This window comes from Notamacropus eugenii, chromosome 1, assembly GCF_028372415.1.
Source record: "Notamacropus eugenii isolate mMacEug1 chromosome 1, mMacEug1.pri_v2, whole genome shotgun sequence".
NCBI classification, from domain to species: domain Eukaryota; kingdom Metazoa; phylum Chordata; class Mammalia; order Diprotodontia; family Macropodidae; genus Notamacropus; species Notamacropus eugenii.
In genome coordinates, this window is record NC_092872.1 from 523,488,049 (window position 1) to 523,507,849 (window position 19,801).

General features: G+C 43.4%; 1 protein-coding gene across 3 annotated transcripts; it reads right to left on the reverse strand.

Moving 5' to 3' along the window:
- Window positions 1-520: 520 nt before the first annotated feature.
- On the reverse strand, window positions 521-19,772 carry CNNM3 (cyclin and CBS domain divalent metal cation transport mediator 3). Of its 3 annotated transcripts, XR_011972399.1 has the most exons (9): window positions 18,391-19,772; window positions 8,728-8,871; window positions 7,436-7,588; window positions 6,704-6,873; window positions 6,101-6,197; window positions 4,873-5,009; window positions 4,240-4,378; window positions 1,904-2,003; window positions 521-1,291 (listed from the first exon to the last, which is right to left on the reverse strand). XR_011972399.1 is itself a non-coding variant. In XM_072633797.1 (8 exons), the coding sequence occupies exons 1-8, from the start codon at window positions 19,742-19,744 to the stop codon at window positions 1,227-1,229; spliced, it is 2,259 nt and encodes a 752-aa protein (XP_072489898.1). In that variant the 5' UTR covers window positions 19,745-19,771; the 3' UTR covers window positions 521-1,226. The 3 variants fall into 3 exon arrangements, 2 of the variants coding, with proteins under 2 accessions (XP_072489898.1, XP_072489899.1); XM_072633797.1 differs by lacking the exon at window positions 1,904-2,003 and having other exon boundaries at window positions 18,391-19,771; XM_072633798.1 differs by lacking the exons at window positions 1,904-2,003; window positions 8,728-8,871.
- Between the last annotated feature and the right edge of the window lie 29 nt (window positions 19,773-19,801).

The window sequence follows — 19,801 nt, forward strand, 5'->3', positions numbered from 1 at the left end:
ACAGTTTAAGGGAATAACCCTGTCTTCTCCCAAACCCTACACCTAGGATCAGGAATTAAGAATCTATCTTTCTTGAGCAGCCTAAAGTTCAGAAAGTTCTCCCTTCTATATGCCAGTTTCCCAAGGATGTCAGTCACATTAGTTAGTTACATTGCATGTAGGACCATTAGGAGCAAATGAAGGTGTAAGACTGGGCACGACAGTGTAAGACTGGGCACAACAGAGCCAAAAGGTTGTTATAAATGTTGTTATAGACCTGGGATCACAGTAAGGTTAGATTCAAATAGTAGCACACCTTCTTTCACTCTATATGTGACCTCAAAAAAATAACCAGGATACTATTAAGTAGCAACTAGCCCTGGGGTTAGGGGAAAGGAGAAACCTGAACCCTTCACCTGGGTAGCATGAAGGACCACCTCTAATAATTTAAAGCAGTAAGGTCAAGTCAGGAAGGGAAGTACAGCTTGGGGTGGACAGAGGCAGGAGTGACCTGAACCCTTAGTTCAGAGAGAACTGGGGGTGGGAATAGCTTGCTCTTTTTATTTGGGCAAACAACAGCCTCCACAGGAGGAGTTTTGGGGAACAGACAGGCTGTGCACCTGCCACTATAGTACTTAGGGTTTGGCACATGAAAGACATAAAAGAGGAAGATAAAAATGTAAAGAAGGGATCTGCCTTGCAGGCCAGAGCTTACTGCCACAGACAAAGCCTCTGGATCAGAGCCTTGGGCAGAGGCTGCAGTATTCTTGGCTCACTCTCAAAGTGCTGCCAACAGCAGGTACTTGGCAAATTAAAATGAGGTGAATGCAGGTCACAGCCACATGTTAAAAGAGTATAATTTCTGCATTCGTATAGTAAATAATACTCCACTATCACAGCCTTAAGGCTATGAAGTATCCCCATTGAGGGGGGAGGTAAAGAGGGAAAAAGGGCACCTTGGGATTCCGAGATGATGGGCTTTCTTTAATTCCCTGTTGACTCCTGTCCCAGGAGCAGGGTTTGGAGAATGATGCTACAGCTGATTCCCATCCCCACAAGAGACAGGTTTCTTTCTTATCTGTAGCAGGCTCCTAACACTGGCTTTAGGCCCAGAGCCCATGTCTTTAAAAGCCACCTAAAACGTGGCCAGAAAAGGAGGGGACAGGTTGGCATGAAGCTATTCCTGGGTTCACTCAAGTTCCCCACTTGCTTGTCCATCCCCAGTCCTGCGGCTGCATGGCAAGAATTTAAACTCTTGTGTTCCTCCCAAGATTCTCTTCTGTTGGGGAGTTCGGTCTGCTGTTGGCTGTCCCTGAAAGAGATGTGAAGAAGAAAGGTCTTAGTCTATCTCCTGAAGATGGACGAGCTGAGGCAGCAACAAATACAGTAAACTGCTTGGGTAACATGGCAGAAAGAGGTCACCTCAAGGTACCTTGGAGATTTCAATCTAGTGAAGGGCTGGGATTAGGAAACAGATTTCTCTTCACAGAAAGCAATCCATAGGATCAGGCATCAGTATCTAGGTATATGGAAATAGTGAGTGGTTCTTTCCATGGTTAAGTAAGTTGAAAGTGGAGAAGGCTAGGAAGGTATATCTGGAGAAAAAAGAACCTAGCCCTTGATAAAAAAGCAGTCTTGGCCAAAAAGGATTGGTTTTCCACAGCTCAGCGGGGATTTGGCAGGCACTTTGCCTCTCGAGAATGAAAAGCAGTACTAAGAACAGAAAAGTTCACCACTCCTTCCCAGAAGGGGGGGTAAATCTGCACAACACCAGCCTTTGCAGGAGGGAACATCTTGGGAACAGAGGCAGGCTGCCCTCCTACCAGCCTTTGTCACTGGACAGAAATACCTGTGGGTCTCCTCAAAACATCAAAGGCCTGTTAAAGCCAAAGAAAAGGGGGAAAATGGAAGGGAAGATATTTACCTTGGGTGTTTTCTAAAAAACAAAAATTCTCACTAGTCCACAGTCATCTATCAACTGCAGTTTCCAACTGTGCCAAAGAGGGAAATGTTTACTGGGAAGGCTGGAGAGAAAGGGGAGATGGGGAAGAGGAGAGAAAGGAGAGAGGAAGATACAAAATATTTAGCTAAAATGGCAGGTCAGTCAGCACATACCGTTGAGGACTAGACCAGGAGATAACCATATTTACTCACATAATTCCCACACAATTTATGGCAAATGTTTAAAAATGATTTTGCAGCTAAACTGTTTTCTGCTGTCCTGAGGTACACCAAGAAACCTGGAGCTTTAACTTTCTTCCTGAGATGAGCCTCTGAATTCACTTGGTAGCGAACATAATGAGGATTAGCTATTTTCACTTTGAAAAAAGAATTTGACAAAATTTCATATTGATGGCTTTTTAAAATAAAGATATCAGATAATCCTTAGAGTTTAAAAATGGCCATTGATATTCTGGCCTTGATAGGAAATAGGTAAGATTAAAGGTACATTAATCTGAATGAATAAGCAGTAACAGTAGAGTCCCACTGGAAATGATTCTAAGACTAGTATTATTTACTTCTTATATAAATGATCTGGGAGAGGTCATACATAGTAAAATTTCTAAGTTTGCAGATGTCACTAAATTCTGCATAGGGAAATACCAAGCTAACGGAAAAAACTAAAAAAAGGCCTCACAAATCTGCATTAACAATCAAAAAAGGAGCTGCTGAGCTTCACTGTGTCTTTTGTTGGTAATCAGGAAGAAGTAGTTAAAAAAAAAAAAAACAACTTCAGATACAGCAATCAGTTAAAAGTGAGGGTAAGGAATTAAGGTGATCACAGGTTGTTCTCAAATCAGAACTGTCCCAAAGGTGCTCCTTGAGTCAGAAAGGTCACAAAATTCTGGGTAACATTTAAAACAAAAGTGAAATTTTTTTCTCGACTTGGAAAAATATCTTCTGCATGGTTCTGGTTGTACCTCTCCAAGATGATGTATCAGAACCAAAGGAGAGCTTAAATATAAGGGAGATGAAGAGAGGTTTCTCCTGGGTGGATTAGGACTCCAGTTTGGAAACAAAAAAAACATTGATAAAGTAGATCATTCAAGTTTTTAATTTTTTGAAGGGTATGTTCAATGTGAATTCAGATTTGCTAGATTGTAATCTAGTACAATCAGGGGCACTTCTGAAACTCAAAGGATGAAGTTTTAAGGAGGGGAAAAAAAGGATTATATGTTATATACTGCAGCCCCCAAGGGATGCCAAAGACACAAAGTATAAAATAAATGTAATAAAGCTTTAGATTCAACTCACAGATAACATATAATTAATGAAAAGAAACAAGTATATTTTGATAACATGGCTAACCTACAGGATTGTCCATTTTTGTCAAAACACCACAATAATTAGTCAAGACATCTTTGATGCTTAAAATATACTTTTACTTTCAGTGATCAGAATGACTGATGCAAAAGGTACAAAAGAAGCTACAGTCCTGACAATTGTGTGGGAGAATATGAGTAAAGACAGTACCTGTCAGCATTTGAAGCAGTAGCTACTTCCTCTCTACACCATCCCCAGGGAGATGTCTATACCAGGAGAATCTATGGGGGTCCCCAAGTTATGTCTTTGGCTCCTACTTCAAAGCTCACAAAAAATAACATGATCATTCAGTTTGACTATTCTTCCAAGAAACCTAGATTTCTGAATACTTAATTTTTCATGCCTTTTATCACACACTCTCATATCACATTATCCCTACACCTTTCCTTTTATAAAAGCTTATGTCCTGGTTCTCCCTTGACTACTTCCCTTTATCCAAGTGGTCTGTATACTGTGAGGCACTCTATATTTTACCAAGAGATAAGAATATTAGATACTATCAAACTGCCGTTATTAGTTGTTTTCCTAGTAGTGATGATTTGTGTTGTATTAACCCATTCATATCCTCATTTAGTCTCATTTTTGAGTGGATTAGAACTAAACTATACTACAGAGTGATTAAACATACAACCCAAAGGCCTACGTTAGGCTGCTAAATCCTAACCAAGTGAAGCAACACAAACAGAAACTGAAAAGCTGCCACACACTTCACATACACCCTACTAGTTGAAGCAAATGGAAATTCATCTAACGGATAAAGGGCATAGCTAATTAAACACCAACTGATGAGAAGGGGGAACAGTAGAAAGGAGGGGAAAGAATTGGAACAAAGAACACCAGTTAACTGGCTCCAGAGATACCCAAACAGGAAGGAAGTGACTGAGTTTGGCCAAAGGCCAGGGACTTGACTACCAGTGCCTGCTGCATGATGGTTACCTGCTGCTGCAGCAATCTTGTCATTGAGTAGCTTGGTCTGGCTGTTGGGGACAATTCGGAGGTCCAGGTTCTCAGGAGACTGTGGGGAGTTCTGGGCACGTGACGCCATGAGTGCATTGAGGTACTGCAGTCGAGTTACCTAGGGAAAAGAAAGGGACACTTAGCTTCAAAAGTGTACTGCTGGTTAGAGTACTGCCTTACTTAACTCATCATTTGTCCTGTTTAAATACAAGATATATACTGGAGAAGAAGTAGAAAAGGACCTAGATAGGGGGAAAAATCCCTAGGAAAAAAACCTCTCCATTAAGACTGGAGGAATCTTGAACTATTCAAATAAATGTTATTTTAGGGCCTTCAGGGGCTGCAGCTGGGATGATAAACACATGATAAGGAAGAGAACAAAAAATTGGAGACAGAGTAAAATCATCATGCTAGCACTTGGAAAAGTAGAGCTAGAATGCTTCTGTGAGCAACCAAGACCAACCCTTTTGGAACCTAAGGCTTATTGTCCAAAAGGGAGATGAAAATCAGAATTTTACCTAGGTGCCATAGAGAAACATGACCATGTGGCCTAGCCTCATTCAGAACACAAAACTCGTTAAAACCAGCACTGATGAGTTACATGGACTTCACCTTAATGAACTGCAGGTCAGAGAGGGCCCTCACGGTGTAGTCAGGACAATACGTAGAGGAGTAGTGGGTGCTCTCTGCTGGCTCGGACTGCAGCTCACGTCGGCTGGGCCGAACTGAAGATGCTGGGGACTGATGAACTATTGAAAGGCGACAATCAGTAATGTGTAATCAGTAAACTGTATCCACTGTGGAGGGAGTTACCCTGAAGCTTTTAGAAATTACTCCTTTTAAAAGGACACTAGACAAAAGGCTGCCAAGAGCTCTGAAGAGATGAATGAGGGACAGTGTTTTCCCCAGAGAGGTGTGTTAGGGATGAGGTAGGGAGACAGGAAAGGAATCTAGCCTTCTCATCTTCAGTATACATTCTTTCATATGAACTTCACAATAGCTCTGGGAGGTAGATACGATAAATGTTACTATCCTTGTTCTACAGAGGAAGAAACTCAGGCCCTAAGAAGTTGAGACTTACCTGCAGCCACACAGCCAGTAAGGACTATAGGTGCTATGCTGCCAAGCACAATTCTTATAGGCACTTTGAGCTACTCTCTATCTTCCAAAATTTTTTCTGTTTTGGATTGTCACAATGGTAGGAGCATCTCATGCCCTACCTCCCCCACTCCTCAAAATTCTTTCTGCTTCTGTACAATCAGACTATTCCATTTGCAGAAATATGTGGGGGGGAAAAAAGGGCAGATATCAGCACATCAGTGTGCTTAGAGGTCTCTGAGGAGCCATAAACCACATGACCCTATGAAATGAAATATTTCTTCTCTTCCCCATAACCCCAGCTATCAAGAGCAAACATCAATCAGCAAGCATTTATAAAGCACCCTCTCTGTTGGGCACTGTGCTAAGTACTGGGAATACAAAAAAGGTAAAAATGATTCTTGTCTGTCGTCAAAAAGCTTATACATCTAGTAGTGGAGAAAACATGCAAATAAATAGACATACACAGAGTAGAGGAAAGAACAGCAGGGAAAGGATTAGTGTGAAGTGTGAAGGACTTCCTAATAAATGCAGCATTTTAATTCAGAGGGTAGTGTAACTGGGTAACAACAGACATTTCACTAGGCCAGAGTGTTAACTCATTTCTGGTATCTCACTAGAAAGTAGATGACAATGAAGGCTGAAAGTAAAGCTCCCACAGCCTCCACCCTGTTAAGTAGAACCAGGGAACAACATGTTGGGAGCCCCAGCCCGTGGGTTGCTAACGTCTTCGTGCTCTTACCTGAAGATGGCACTGACAGGGCAGACACACCATAGTAAGTGAAGGCTCCATTTTCAAACTTGAGGCCCTCCTTCCCAATCTCCACCTCAACCCTGCCCTGAAGGGGAAAAGGAAACATGAATGTATTAGGGCTTATCTGCCCTTTTCTAGAAGAGGACCACTGAAAGGAATGATCAATTTCAGTTAGGTAAGAAGAAATCAGATGAAAATCTAAACAAAATATCTTTGGGGATACAAGGTGAAGAGGAAAACAGATGTTTTACTGAGTATCATCTACCATGTGCCAGGCATGCCACAATTATCTCATTTGATCCTCATAACAACCCTGGGAGGTAGGTGCTATCATTACCCCCATTTTACAGTTGAGGAAACTGAGGCAGACAGAGGTGAAGTGACACACCCAAGGGTCGGACAGCAGGGTAGTACATGAGGTCGGATCAGAACTTGGGCCTTGCTGACTCCAGGCCCAGCGCTCTATCCATTGCACCATCTAGCTGCCTCTGAGTATCCTTATTCCCCACCTCCTGTCCCTTCTCTTGTTTTATTGTGGAAAGGAATCCAGGTCCGGAGCCTGATATGATGAGGCAGAGCCTGTTGAGTTACCTGCAGGATGAGAATGAAGTAGTTAACTGGCTGATTGCGCTGGTACAGGTAATGGTCTGCAGCCAGGCGGTTGCATTCATCAAACTTCACCTCCTGGTTGACACTGGGATGCTTCAGCAGGTGTAGCAGGACCTTCTCTGAGATGCGCAGTGGGCTAAATAAGTCCACCTCTGCCCCATGGTGGGAAAAAGGGACAAGTGTCCATGAGGGGCCATAGCCACTCAAGCTCACACTCCCAACTGCCCCCAGGCCTACCTGAGGTACCCCTATACCAGACCAACAAGCTGGAAGCACTGTAGGATTTAACAAAACTGGCTCAAAGCCCATAGAATCTGTGATGCTGGAAGTGGGCCACCCAACTACAACTCTGCTAGCCTTGCTGGCCACAAGCGTTAGGCCCTCCCATCAGTTGGCCTGCCCTTGCTCTGAGCTGACACAAAGCAAAGTTCCACTGCAGGTAACAGGAAAAGGAAAACATGTCTTTACCTCTAGGCTTCCTAGGCCTTGATGGTTTATTTGCTTAGAACACAAGGACTGCCCTTTGAATTGTGAATGGGGTTGTAGTGGAAGAGTCCCCATACCTTTCCTTTAAAGTCTTTACGCCTCAGAAAACAGAAGGTAAAAAGTTCCATATCTGGTCAGTTACCCCAAAAGGCAGTGACTCTTCAAGCCCTTGATCAGGGGAGAGCCCAGGGATGGTGAGTAAGGAGGCGAGGGTCCTCTTCCCCTCACCTCGGGAGAGGAAACGCTGGGTAGCCAGGAGCAGCTGGGGGGAGATCTTCACTTTGTACTCATTGTCAGACCCTTTAAACAAGGAGAACTCCTCCTTCTTTCGCTCTATGGGAGTGCTCAGAGAAGTAGGTTTCTTCTTCACCTTGTTTTCTCCTGAAACAAGATTAAACAGCATAGTCAGATGCCAGCAACTAGTTTTGCCAACATATTCAAGTTACTCCATTATCATGTTTCCCTTCTTACCAAGAGCTATGGTTCAGAGAGATTTTGCAGCATCAAGATACAAAGAAAGCAGTCGCTTCACTCACCACTGCAGAACAACTGCCCTTTGGGCTGGATACAGCTGTCATTCTAATCTCACCTGATAATTCTGGTATTAAGTAAGAAGAAGAAACACGCACAAAGGATATACCAAAAGGTAAACCTCCTTATTTGGACCTGATCCAGGACAGTAACTTATATAAGAAAGCAACTTAGGGAATCATCATGGGCCATGATAATTGTACTTGTTGTGAAGGGAGTACTTAACTATCAACAGATGTAAACATTAACATTTAAAACAATGATATCATTTGCTCTAGACCATGTTGGACTGAGACTCCAAGCATAAGAAGGAACATGGAGCAAAATATTATTTCAAGACAATCACCACCTGTGAGTGTGGTTCAACGCCCCAAGGTCAGATTTGAAGTTCCAACTCTGTCAGGTAAATACTAGCCCTTACCCCCAATAAAGAGTTTTCTAAGATATGATAAAGAGCTCTAAAAACAGACTGCTCAGGCAGGATAGTGATAGATACACTATAAGTACCTTACAACAGTCATATTTTGGAATTAGGCCAAAATTCACAGGAGCAAAGAACACTGGCTCTCTGCAGAGACAAATCTAGAGTTGGGCTATGAAAGAACTAATTTGTAATAATAACACAATTGCTCAAGATGGGGAGAACCAAAAAAGCTCAGAAAAGATATCTCCTACCATCTTAATGATTACTAGGGGGCAAAAAAACAACCTGAAGATTACTAAGGGATCCAGAACAGAAAATGGTTTTGCAGTCCCTGGTGGGAAGAATAATGGTTTTGACATGAGGACACCAAGTAAAGTGCCATCTTGGGAACTTGAAAATATTGGTCATAATGACAGGGAGATTGAAGAACCTGTTTACCAGGATATTTGAAAACAGCTTGGCCAACGAGGAATTTAAGTTCATGTGTGTCTAGGATACTTGAGTACCCCAATAACTTGGGGGAAAATGGATGAGAAAAACAAAACTCATAAAAGAGTTAACTCACCATAGTCATCAGATTCATCCAGGATCTCTGACTTTATTATCTCCTCAATGACATCCTCTAGTGTGACAAGACCCATAACCTCATAGAAAGGGTCTCCCTCACCTTCATTGTTCACCTTCTGCACAATGGCCAGATGTGACTTCCCTGTGGAACAATATGCTGTTGTCATGGTGGCAAACAGAAAGAAGTTTGGACATGCTGATCACATGAAGTTCTGGGCGACAAGTATGGGACCTAATAGTACTAAGAGACTCTCGAGTGAAAGGATAATATGAAAGCATACAACTGGATTTGAATCCTGACTCAAGACATTCACTAGCTATATGACCCTGGCAAGTCATTTTAACTCTGGGGCCTCAGTTGCCTCATATCTAAAATGAAGGGGCTCAATTTCATGACCTAGAGATCACTTAGGACCTTTCTAGTTCTTAAACATATGAACTTTCTGAGGCTCTATTTTCTAAACTATCACTTACCAGAGGTAAGTATCTCTAACAAGGTATCAAGCTACTTTTTTTTATTTCCCCATTACATGTAAAAAAACCCTATTTTTAACATTCACTTTTTTTTTAAAAAAACTGAGTCCTAAATTCTCTACCTCCCCTCCTCCTTCCCCGAGATGGCAAGTAATTTAAAGTGAGTTATGAATGTGTAATCATGAAAACATATTTCCATATTTTAAGTCATGTTGCAAAAAAAATAAATAAATAAAACCACTGACACCCCCCCTCCCAAAAGAACAACATCAGCACACACACACAAAGTGAACAACAATATGTTTCAATCTGTACTGAGAATCCACCAGTTCTTTCTCTATAAGCAGATCGCATTTTTCATCATGAGTCCTTTGGAACTGTCTTGGACCGTTGTATTGCTAAGAAGAGCTAAGTCAGTCACAGCTGATCACTGCACAATGTGGCTGTTACTGTGTACCATATTCTCCTGGTTCTGCTCATTTCGTTCTACATCGCTTCATGTAACTCTTTCCACTTTATAAACTTATTTTAATATCCAGAGAAGGAAAAGGCTTGGACAAAGATACATCCAGCCCTCTGAAATCCTCTCCAACTCTAAATCTATGACCCAATGATCCCTGAGAGAAAGAACTGTTGTCATACATTTTGTAACCCCCTTTAGTACCTAACACTGTGTCTTGTATCAATTTTTAAAATTTATCAAAATAACAAAATGACGAGGGAAACTGACATGGATTAAATGGATAGACTTAACTGATTTGCTCCTAATCTGTTTGAGACTGTTATGAGAACCCAATATGAAATGACAAGGGAAACTGACATGGATATAATGGATAGACTTAACTGATTTGCTCCTAATCTGTTTGAGACTGTTATGAGAACCCAATATGATTCTCCATTGGCTTTAGTAGGCTGCAATCTAAAAAGCTGGGGACTAGATAGGATAGTACCTAGACAATAGAATAGATAATAGAAGCCTAAAGTATAGTTTGCAAAAAATACTGAAGGCTGAAAAATGCCACCAAAGCAATGTTTCACAAACAGACACAAATTCACTTTGTAGTACAAACTGATATGCCAATGTGGGTTGGAACAATTCAACTTAGAATTCTTCCACAAATTAGTATTTTCTGTTAAACTGAAATAATCACATGTACTTGCATAAACATTTATTAATAAGTACCAGTTATGTGCCCGGCACTCTTCTGAGTACTAGGAATACAAAAATAAAAATTAAACAATTCCTGCTATCAAAGAGGTTAACATTCTCTCAAAGAAATAATATGTATGGTATATACATAGATAAATACAAAATATATACATAGTAAAAACAAAGTAATTTTGGTTGAAATCAGGGAAGGACTCACGTGTGAGCTAAGTCTTAAAGGAATTCAAGACTTGTATGTAAGAGGCAGAGGTGAGGAGAGTACATTCCAGATATGGGATGGGGGAAAAGGAAGAAGATTATGACTAGATAACCTCTGAAGTCCACACCAACCTGAATCTATGACACCATGATCTCTGAGGGTGGTGACTGGTCATCCATTTTGTAATTTCTCCTAGACCTAGCACTGTATTTTGTTGCAACAGTTCTTTTGTTTCTCAGCCTTCACAACAAAATAACTAGATGCACACTAAATGCAAAGGCATACAAGATAGGAGATGGAATGTCCTGTGTGCGGAACAGCAAGGAGGCTACTCTGGCTGGACCACAGAGTGAGTGAAAGGAAGTATGCAATGAATATGATTGCAAAAGTGAGTCTGAGGCAGATTTCAAATGACTTTATATGAAAAACTAAGGAATTTGTATTTGATTTTAGAGATGAGAGGAAGCAGAGCCACTGAAGCTTTTTAAGCAGTGGAATGATATGATCAGACTGGTACTTTAGGAACATTATTTGGCAGCTATGTTGTAGGTAGATGAGAAAGGGGAAAAACCTGAGGCACAGAGAATAATTAAGAGGCTATTACAATAGTCTAAGTAAGAAGCAATGAGGGTTCCTGTGAGGCAGGAGAAAAAATGCTGACCTTACAGTCACAGTACCTGAGTTTGAATATAGATTTACCCATTTACTAAACCTGAGTAAACTGGGCAAGTTACTTAACCTAGGCCTCAATTTCCTCCTTTGTGATAGGAGGTTGAACTAGATGGCTTCTGAGCCCCTTTTCAGATTTATATCTATGATCTTAGCCTGAATCAGGATGAGTAGAAAGAACTCCACTCCATGAGTAGAGAGAGTCAACAAGATTTGATAAGATTGGTTTCAGGCAGAGAGAGTGAGTAAGTGGAGTCCAGTGAGAACCTAGACAACTGGAGGAATGGCAGTGCCCTTTAGAGAAACAGAAAAGTTAGGAAAAGGGGTAGGTTTGTCAAGAAAAAATATTAAATTCTATTTTAAATGTACTGTTTTTGACAGAAAAGAATTATCTTAGAAAAATTCTCTATCTTCTCTACCACTGTAAATGAGTAATGGGATTATTATTTGTATTTTCTTCGAAAAGCAAATCACTCCCCTCTAACTTATTTCTGTACATTCAGATTGCTTAGCATGCATGAGGTGTACTTGTATTTTGAGTTGCTGCCTGATGGAGGGCAGAATGGCAGAAAGTAGAGCTTGGCCACAGTAGGATTCTCCCCCTACTCTTGCTAGTTTTTCCACCTATGTTAATATGTTTTGCATGATTGTACATGTATAACCTATATTAAATTGCTTGCCATATCAGGGAGCAGGGAAGGAAGGAGAGAATTTGGAACTCAAAATTTAAAAAAAAATGAATGTTAAAATTTTCTTTTTACATGTAATTGGAAAAAAAATTATTAAAAAAAAAAGATGGTTCACAGTGCTTGATTATAGTGCCTTAGAGAACTTTTCCTTCACATTATGGATGTACTCAGCCATGTTATTTTCTTTGCACCTTACCAAATATGTGGAATTATTTAAGAATAAAAATGACATTTTGCAGGATGTTCTGATATCCTGATGGAGAAGTGGGATGGGATCTGCTGATTATGCTTCTGTCACTTTGAGACTTCATCCCTTATTTCAAGTTTAATAAATGCCTGCCAGTGGCAGAGACGCAGAATGAATCTTGCAGCTCTTACAACATTTTTCTTGACCTTATGACATTTGTGTTTGGGAAGGCCTAAGTATTTGTTGAAGTGCCCTTCCCAAGACAGAGCTTCAAAGTGACCCTACCACACAAAGACAAAACCTATTTGGGAAGATGGAGAACTCTAGCACATGATTTTGAGCAACATCCTCACTGAATTTTAGGAACAGTCCAATGGGCCAAAGCTCAGGGATGAAGGCAGGGTCGCACAGAATGTTACCAAAGGAAAAAGGGCCCACTCCAGGCCAGTCACCTCAGCATGTCAACCAGTTGCAAGAAGCCAAAGCAGCAACTTCTACACAAGGTCCTTCATGCAAAGTTATTCCTGTTTTTACAAGGTTCCAGTCAACCACCTACCTACCCCACGTGACCATGAGTAAACTATGAAGCATAAAGAGCCTTTTAAAACAAAATACCTGTATTAATAAAAATAAATGACAAATTAAAATATTCTACCTGAGATACCTAATGTTCAAGGTGGTCGTAACACAATATATGAGAAGTAGGAACATGAAAAGGAACTTGGTTTGAATGGGCAAAAAGTCCATCTTGAATGAAGTTTTGACTCTTTCTCTGTACAGATGGAATTATAACTAATGAAAACTTCATAGTCTGTCAGGCAGATCAACTCAAGGTATTCTTACAGAATATTATATTTGTAAACTATGCATAAATGCCAATACATAATTTTAAAAATATATTACCGTTTAAACAAATTATGTTGCTATTATCAACCCTAATGTTAAAAGCAACCTGACAACTTCACCCTATATAGTTTTGTTATAAAAAAGATTTTCAGGATCGAGAGCAGAGGAAAGATCCAGATAGATATTACTCTCCTCCAAGTAAGGTATAGTTTCTAGGATACTCTAAGAACCATGCAACTGTATTTCCTTGGGAAGGGGAGATTTAACTTATTAACATTCTTAATAACTATCAAAGCAAACCTGACTGGTTTCAACTGTTGAGCAACTCTGACTTAATTTGTAAGCAACTGACCTAGGGGTGGCAAACCTGTGGCCCCAAGGCCACATGTGGCCCTCAAGTGTAGCCCTTTGTCTGAATCCAAACCACAGAACAAACCCCCTTAATAAAAGGATTTGTTCTGTAAAACTCAGACCCAGTCAAAAGGCCACACCCAAGGACCTAGAAAGCTGAATGTGGCCCTGAGGCTGCAGGTTTCCCACCTCTGAACTAACCATTTAAGAAGCAGCAAGTGAGAACACTGAAAATCATGCTAAAATCCAAGTTGTCAAATAGAAAACTGGGACAGGTTGCTCAGCTGCAGGACTCCTTTGTAGGGAGCTCCACAGTGTTCATTCTTTCTGGTGATCTTCATACAGTGTAAAATTGTGTTAAGTCAGCAATCTTAAAAACTTCAAGGATGATCAGGAAGGGTTTTCTGTCCAGGAAAGCAGCCTTCCCTCAACAAGAAGGAAGAAACAGTCAATGCTCCATGAAGGAATGAGCATATGATCCCTGGCCTCAGAGGAGGAAGTTGCTGAGTCTAGTTCTGGGTATTTTTCTGCATATTCCTTTTAGGAATGCTCCCAACTTACAAGATGGTTGTCAGCTAGAGAACGGGTTATTTTTTAAAACCTCATGTGAATGCTGCAAGAGCAATATAATATGCTCACTGATCGAAAACATTATAAAAACAGGTTTAAGATGAAATGAAACAAAAGGGGAAGAGGGGAAAGGAGAGATGGGAGTGAAAATGAAGATTGACATCTATCAAGAGGATTATACTGGCTAAGAGTAGGATGGAAGGGGTGGTAGAGAAGAGAAACAGGATACCAACTGGGAGACACAGATTAGCTTCCCTAAAATGGCCTTTCAGCATCAGGCTGCTAAGCTGCAGCAGGAGAATGTCAATGTAAATCAACAAGAAAAATAAAGAGAAGCCCTTCAGTAGGGGGTGAATCTGAGAATCACGTGTGTACACACACACACACACACACAAACACATCCCTCCCAACATGGAAAGGAAGCCCCCTTTTAAAACTTTTAGGTCTCTCCATTTTGCAGTTGCCATTATAGAATCTCATCTCCCAGGTCCCTAGGAAGCTGCTGCTCCAGAAGCTTAGGAGGGCAACTTGGCTGGTACCTTGGGGAGAGCTGCCCCACTGAGTTCCTAAATTCCTCAAGACAAGACTTTGGAAAATTTTCTTAGTTTGAAAAATATCTGCTGCCTGGCAGAATATCGGCAGCTGGTCCACTTGGAAAGAGACTGAAGCAATGGCAGGCACCTTTACAAGAATGCTTACTGGGCTCTATAAGAAGGTTGTGTGCGAGTAAAAACTGAAAAGGGGAAGGCTCCTTTGCACCATCAAAACCACACATTTGAGACAACAAATACTGACAATCAAATAACTGCTGTGATGGCTTTTTTTTTTTTTAACTTGACCAGTGATTTCTCTAGTAGAGCAACTTTCCAGGGAGGAATTCCCTTTACTAGCACAGACTGGCAACGGCTCTGCAATTTATAGGCAACTTACAGGTTGGGGCACTGAGAGAGTAAGTATATATCTAGTGCTCTATTTAATCTTTTTAAAAAAATCTTCTAAAGGTTTAAGGATCTTTAACTTCATCAATGTGGGTATTCTCTCTACTAGGGCCACAACACCAGTCTGTGTCAGAGGTGGGATCTGAACTCAGGTCTTCTCAATTCAGGAGCCAATTCATCTACGCCACCACACTACCTCTTTTGTGCTTTATTACATCACTAAAAAAAACCCCAAACAAACCAGAAATGAAAACAAAATGAAACAAAAGCAAAACCCCCACATCTTTCAAAGCTTTAAGGATTTATAACTCAACTCAGCAGTGTGAGTATTTCTTCTACCTGAGACGACCATCCTTTAGTCAAATTTCACCACATTGCAGCCATTCTGGTGACTGGCTCAGACAAAACAGAGTCCACCACAGGACAAAATACTCAAAAGCTTTAGCAGCTTGGTAGGACCCTTTCATGACTTACATTTCATTGGAATAGCCTTTGAGAACTCATGGTCACCTTCTCACCACAAGTAGGCATAGGAGTAGGATTTCAGCTGAGGCAAAAAAAATGTAGCAGATTTAAAAAGGGGCACCACAACAAAAGATCAAAGTCCTAATAAAAGCCTGATTAAATAAAAAATGATCCCAACTCTGAACCTGCAGGAAATGCCATATAGGCTTAACAAAATCTTCCAACCTCCTTATCATCCTATTCACCTCATCCTCAATTTTGCTATAACTCCCTATTGGAAACAATAATGTCCTCTAGCCCAATGAAAGATACCTCAATTTTGAGGGTGCGGCTGGTTCCCCTAGAGCTGTTCTATCATTCTCCTGTACACTTTAGCTCCTGGACCCCACTGCACTACACAGCAGACAACTAGTCACCACTATTTCACAAACTGAGTTCATTGGGTTACAACATGGAGGCTTAACTAACTACAGTTAAATAGATTAAAATTAGCTGGTCTCTCCCTCCAAACCCCCAAGACAGTGTAACCTTTGAATGAGACAGGAAACATAAGGGAAGAAAAATTCTTCATATCATTAGTGCTAAATCAGGTTTTTAAAAATAGTACAGTGACAGGTAATCTGAGGGGAAGGAATGTATCCCAGAGATAAAACATTTAAGAGCTAAAAGGATGGAGCTTATGAGCAAGAGAACACTTCTGCCATTATACCAGTGGAACTGCCCTTAGCAGGATGGCAGAAGCTCCACCCCAACTACCATATTCTGCATGAAGCTCCAAGGCAGGCAGGCTGTTTGGCTATCTACCTCAAAGGCTCCCCCAGAGCCTGTTCAGTAGCACAACTTGTCTGCCAGGCAACAAAGCATTAAGAATTTTTCGAAACAAATCAATGGTTCTCATCAGTTTGATCAGAATTCTCCTACAAAATACCTCCCCACAAAAACTGGGGAAAACCAGACTCAGTACTGGCATAAGAACTATAAACTTTTCTGTCTTAAAGTGAAATATCAAGCTACTTGATGAGTAAGAGCAATGTAATTATTGGATACATTTGCCTCAATACAGAAAATCAGAGTTTTACTGCACACATCAGGACAAGAACACCTTTCTTATTTCTCTTAGCCTGAAGTCTTTGCTCACTCCCAGTTTATCTGGTTTATAGTCTGATATTAAGGCAGTCCTTAAGGCATAACCCATCCAGTGGCCTGAGGCTCCATTCCCACCCTAGATCTCATGTATCAGTCACTTTTTCTAAGTAAGAATAACAGCCCCAAATGGCCAGAAGCCCTAACGAATCTGTTAACAGATCTTGGGATCATATATCTAGAGTTGGAAGGGGTCATAAAGGTCAAATAATCCACCACCCCTCTCATTTCACAGATGAAGAAACTGGATCCAAAGAGGTTAAATGGTTGCCCAAGGAATTCAGGTAATGTCAGGTGGAATTTGAACTCAGGTCCTCAGCCACCAGAGCCAGGGGCCTCTTTCCCTATGTACTATGTTGTCTCACCCTTTTAACCCCGAAGTGACCTACTGATAAAATCTACAATGTATACAGGCAAGAGAAAACAAAAGGAATCATGCACCCTGTATTTCCCAGGGAGTCTGACAAGTTTATTCTCAACTCTCAAAGAAAAGCACAGGCAAATGGGGGCAGTAACCTGGAGGGAAGGGAAGGTGCTACACAAGAAGAAAGACAAAAGCTATAGTGACATCAGTAAAATTGTTTTAAATAAAGAAAAATAAAAGTTCTTTATTCTTTAGAAAACCTTAAGTATTGTTGCTTTATTCTCTGTAAACAGACAGCACAGGTGGCAGAAGCAGCCATGTGGCACAGAGGGCTGCACTAACTTCAGAGACTTAGTGGCCTGACCTAGTTGTGTGACCCAGGGCAAGTCCCTTAACTTCTCTGGGACAGTTTTCTCACCAGTAAAAAGGGGATAATACAACAGTACCAATCTCCCAGGGTGGTAGAGATGAACCAATGAGAAAACATATCTAAATGCTCTGTAAACATAACAAGTCTTTGCTATTGTTATTATTATATGCCTTCAACAGTATCCAAGGTTCCCCTAGAAACTGAAAGTGCCAACTTAAAGATGAACAGATAAATGGGCTCCCTCCCCACAAGGGTGGATAAAACTTTAAATTCAAATTCCGAGCTTTGTTCTGCTTCCAGCTATAGTTTAAGAAATCCTCAGAAATTCTACAAAAGATCTCAGAAAGAACAAGACTCCCTAAACTGACTAACAGGGAAGAAAGAAGAAAGGGGAAGGAGAATAATGGTATTCTACACATAATATAAATACTCGAGCAACCAATAATTTAACAAAGTGAACTGAAATTAAGATGGATGTCCAGCAATGAGCACTGGATCTGGAATCCGGAGGCCCAAGTTCAAATCCCAGCTCTGCCACTCATTAACTGTCACTTTGGGTAAATCTCTTCACCTTTTCTGGGTCTCAGATTTCTTATCTCTAAAATAGAGGATGGAATGGTTTGATTCTCTAAAGCTCCCAAATCTATGACTATCCAGGGCTCTAAAACCATTAGATCCCTTCAGTTTCTGATTCAGGTCTTCGATGAGTTCTTTTGACGCAAAGGTCTGGCTTTAAAATCTACGCTCCTGTGCTCGTGAGACCCAGAAAAGGCGACTTGGCCAAGGATCTTCCCCCAGCTCTGGGCTTCCATACAGACTTCTTAATACTTCTCTTGACATGGCACATCCTTGTGCCCTGACCCCTGCCTTCGGCTAGATTGTCTTACTGAATTTTTTTTTTTCAAATGAAACGAGGTTGCAGGACAGCTACAGGACAAGAGGAAAGCTAGGTTTGGAGATGGAGGATTTGGGTTCAAATTCCAGCTGGGCCACCTGGGCTGTGTGATTCAGATTCCTCATTTGTAAATGAGGGAGGTGGAACTAGATGACTTCTGCGGTCCCTACCAGCTTCGCAATCCAAAATCCAATGGATACTCAAGTGCACGGAGACCAGGGTACATCCTCCCTACATCAGCGGCCCCGCCCCACTCTTCCAAGTATCCCATTCAAATCCCAGTCCAACTCCCTACAGGAGGAAGCCACAGCTCCGAACGGCAGCACCAGTTACCTCGTTTGAATTCCTCCAGGACGGCATCCAGCTTGGTGTCGTTGAAGACGAAGTGGAGGGGGTGATTGTAGAATCGGATGATGGTGCTGAGCGGGGTGCAGTCCTCCGGGTCCACGAAGGCCAAGTCCTTGAGATAGAGCATGTCCACGATGTTGGAGCGCTCTTCCTCGTACACGGGGATGCGGGTGTAGCCGCTCTGCATGATGGTGGACATGACGCCGAAGTCCAGGACGGCCGAAGAGTCCAGCATGAAACAATCTTTGAGCGGGGTGAGCACGTCCTCCACCGTTTTGCACCGCAGGGCCCCCTTGCTGAACTCCTCCCTCACGAACTCATTGTAGGGGTCAGTGCCCCGGGCCAGATCCACCACGCGCTCCCGCAGCCGCCCGCCTTCCGGGCGCAGGGCCAGCTCCAAGAGCTTGCCCACGGGCAAGGCCACGGGGAAAGTGAGCAGGACGGCCAGGCGGGTGAGCCCCAGCGCGCGCGGGGCCAGGCTCAGGCCCCATCGGCCGCTGACGGCCGCGGGCGCCACCTCGCCCACCAGGTAGACGAGGCCCGCGCTGCCCAGCACGGCGGGCACAGCTCTTTGGCCCACGGCACGGTAGAGGAGCACGGCGAGCGCAGCCTGGGCCAGACTGGCCAGCAGCAGTAGGGCGCACAGGGCGAAGCTGCCCCAGCGCCGCAGGGGCTCCAGGCGCCGCGCCGCCGCCCGCTCCGCCTCCGAGCCGCTCTCGCGCAGCACCTGCACTTCAGCCGGCTCCAGCGCCAGGGCGCTCAGCTGCAGCCCCCGGGCCAGCGCCGCCAGCCCCAGCAGCGCGGCCGCCAGCAGGCCCAGCGCCCAGGGCAGCAGGGGCTCCTCCTCCACGGCCAGCGAGTCCCCCTCGGCCGCGGGCGTCCAGCTCCCCTGGGGCCCCCCGCGGCTGCACAAGCGGTAGCGCGCGCCCCCCGCGGGCCCGCCGGGCTCCACGCGCACCGCGAGCAGCGCCGAGTGAGGCCGCACGGCTTCGGGGTTCACGCTCAGGGGCGCGCCCGCGCCCCCGTGCGCGCCCCCCTGCTCCGGCTCCCCTCCCCCCTCTGGGCAGCCCTCGCCCGCGGGAGCGAAGGCCACCCAGGGCCACGAGCGGTTGGCGAAGCCGGAGCCGAAGAGCCGCAAGCGGAAGGCGGCCCCGGGCGCGGCCCGGACCACCCGGCCCCGGGCCCACACTGGACCCTCGGCCCCGTCTCCGTCCTCTTCCAAGCAAAAGCCCAGCACGCGCGGGCCTGACGCTTCCCCCCCAGCGGCGCAGCCCAAGCACAGCGCGGCGAGCACCCAGCGTAGGCCGCCTGTCGCCGCTGCTGCCGCCGCCGCCGCCATCACCAGCCACCCCCCTCTAGGCCGCCCGCGCAACCTACTCCAGGGTCCCCGCCTCCC

Coding starts and splice junctions, on each gene's coding strand:
- CNNM3 (XM_072633797.1), bottom strand. CDS start 19,744: ATGGCGGCGGCGGCGGCAGCAGCGGCGACAGGCGGCCTACGCTGGGTG. Junction 6,198..6,703: donor ACTTCATTCTCATCCTGCAG/GTAACTCAACAG, acceptor TTTCCCCTTCAG/GGCAGGGTTGAGGTGGAGAT. Junction 1,292..4,239: donor CAAGATTGCTGCAGCAGCAG/GTAACCATCATG, acceptor CATCTCTTTCAG/GGACAGCCAACAGCAGACCG.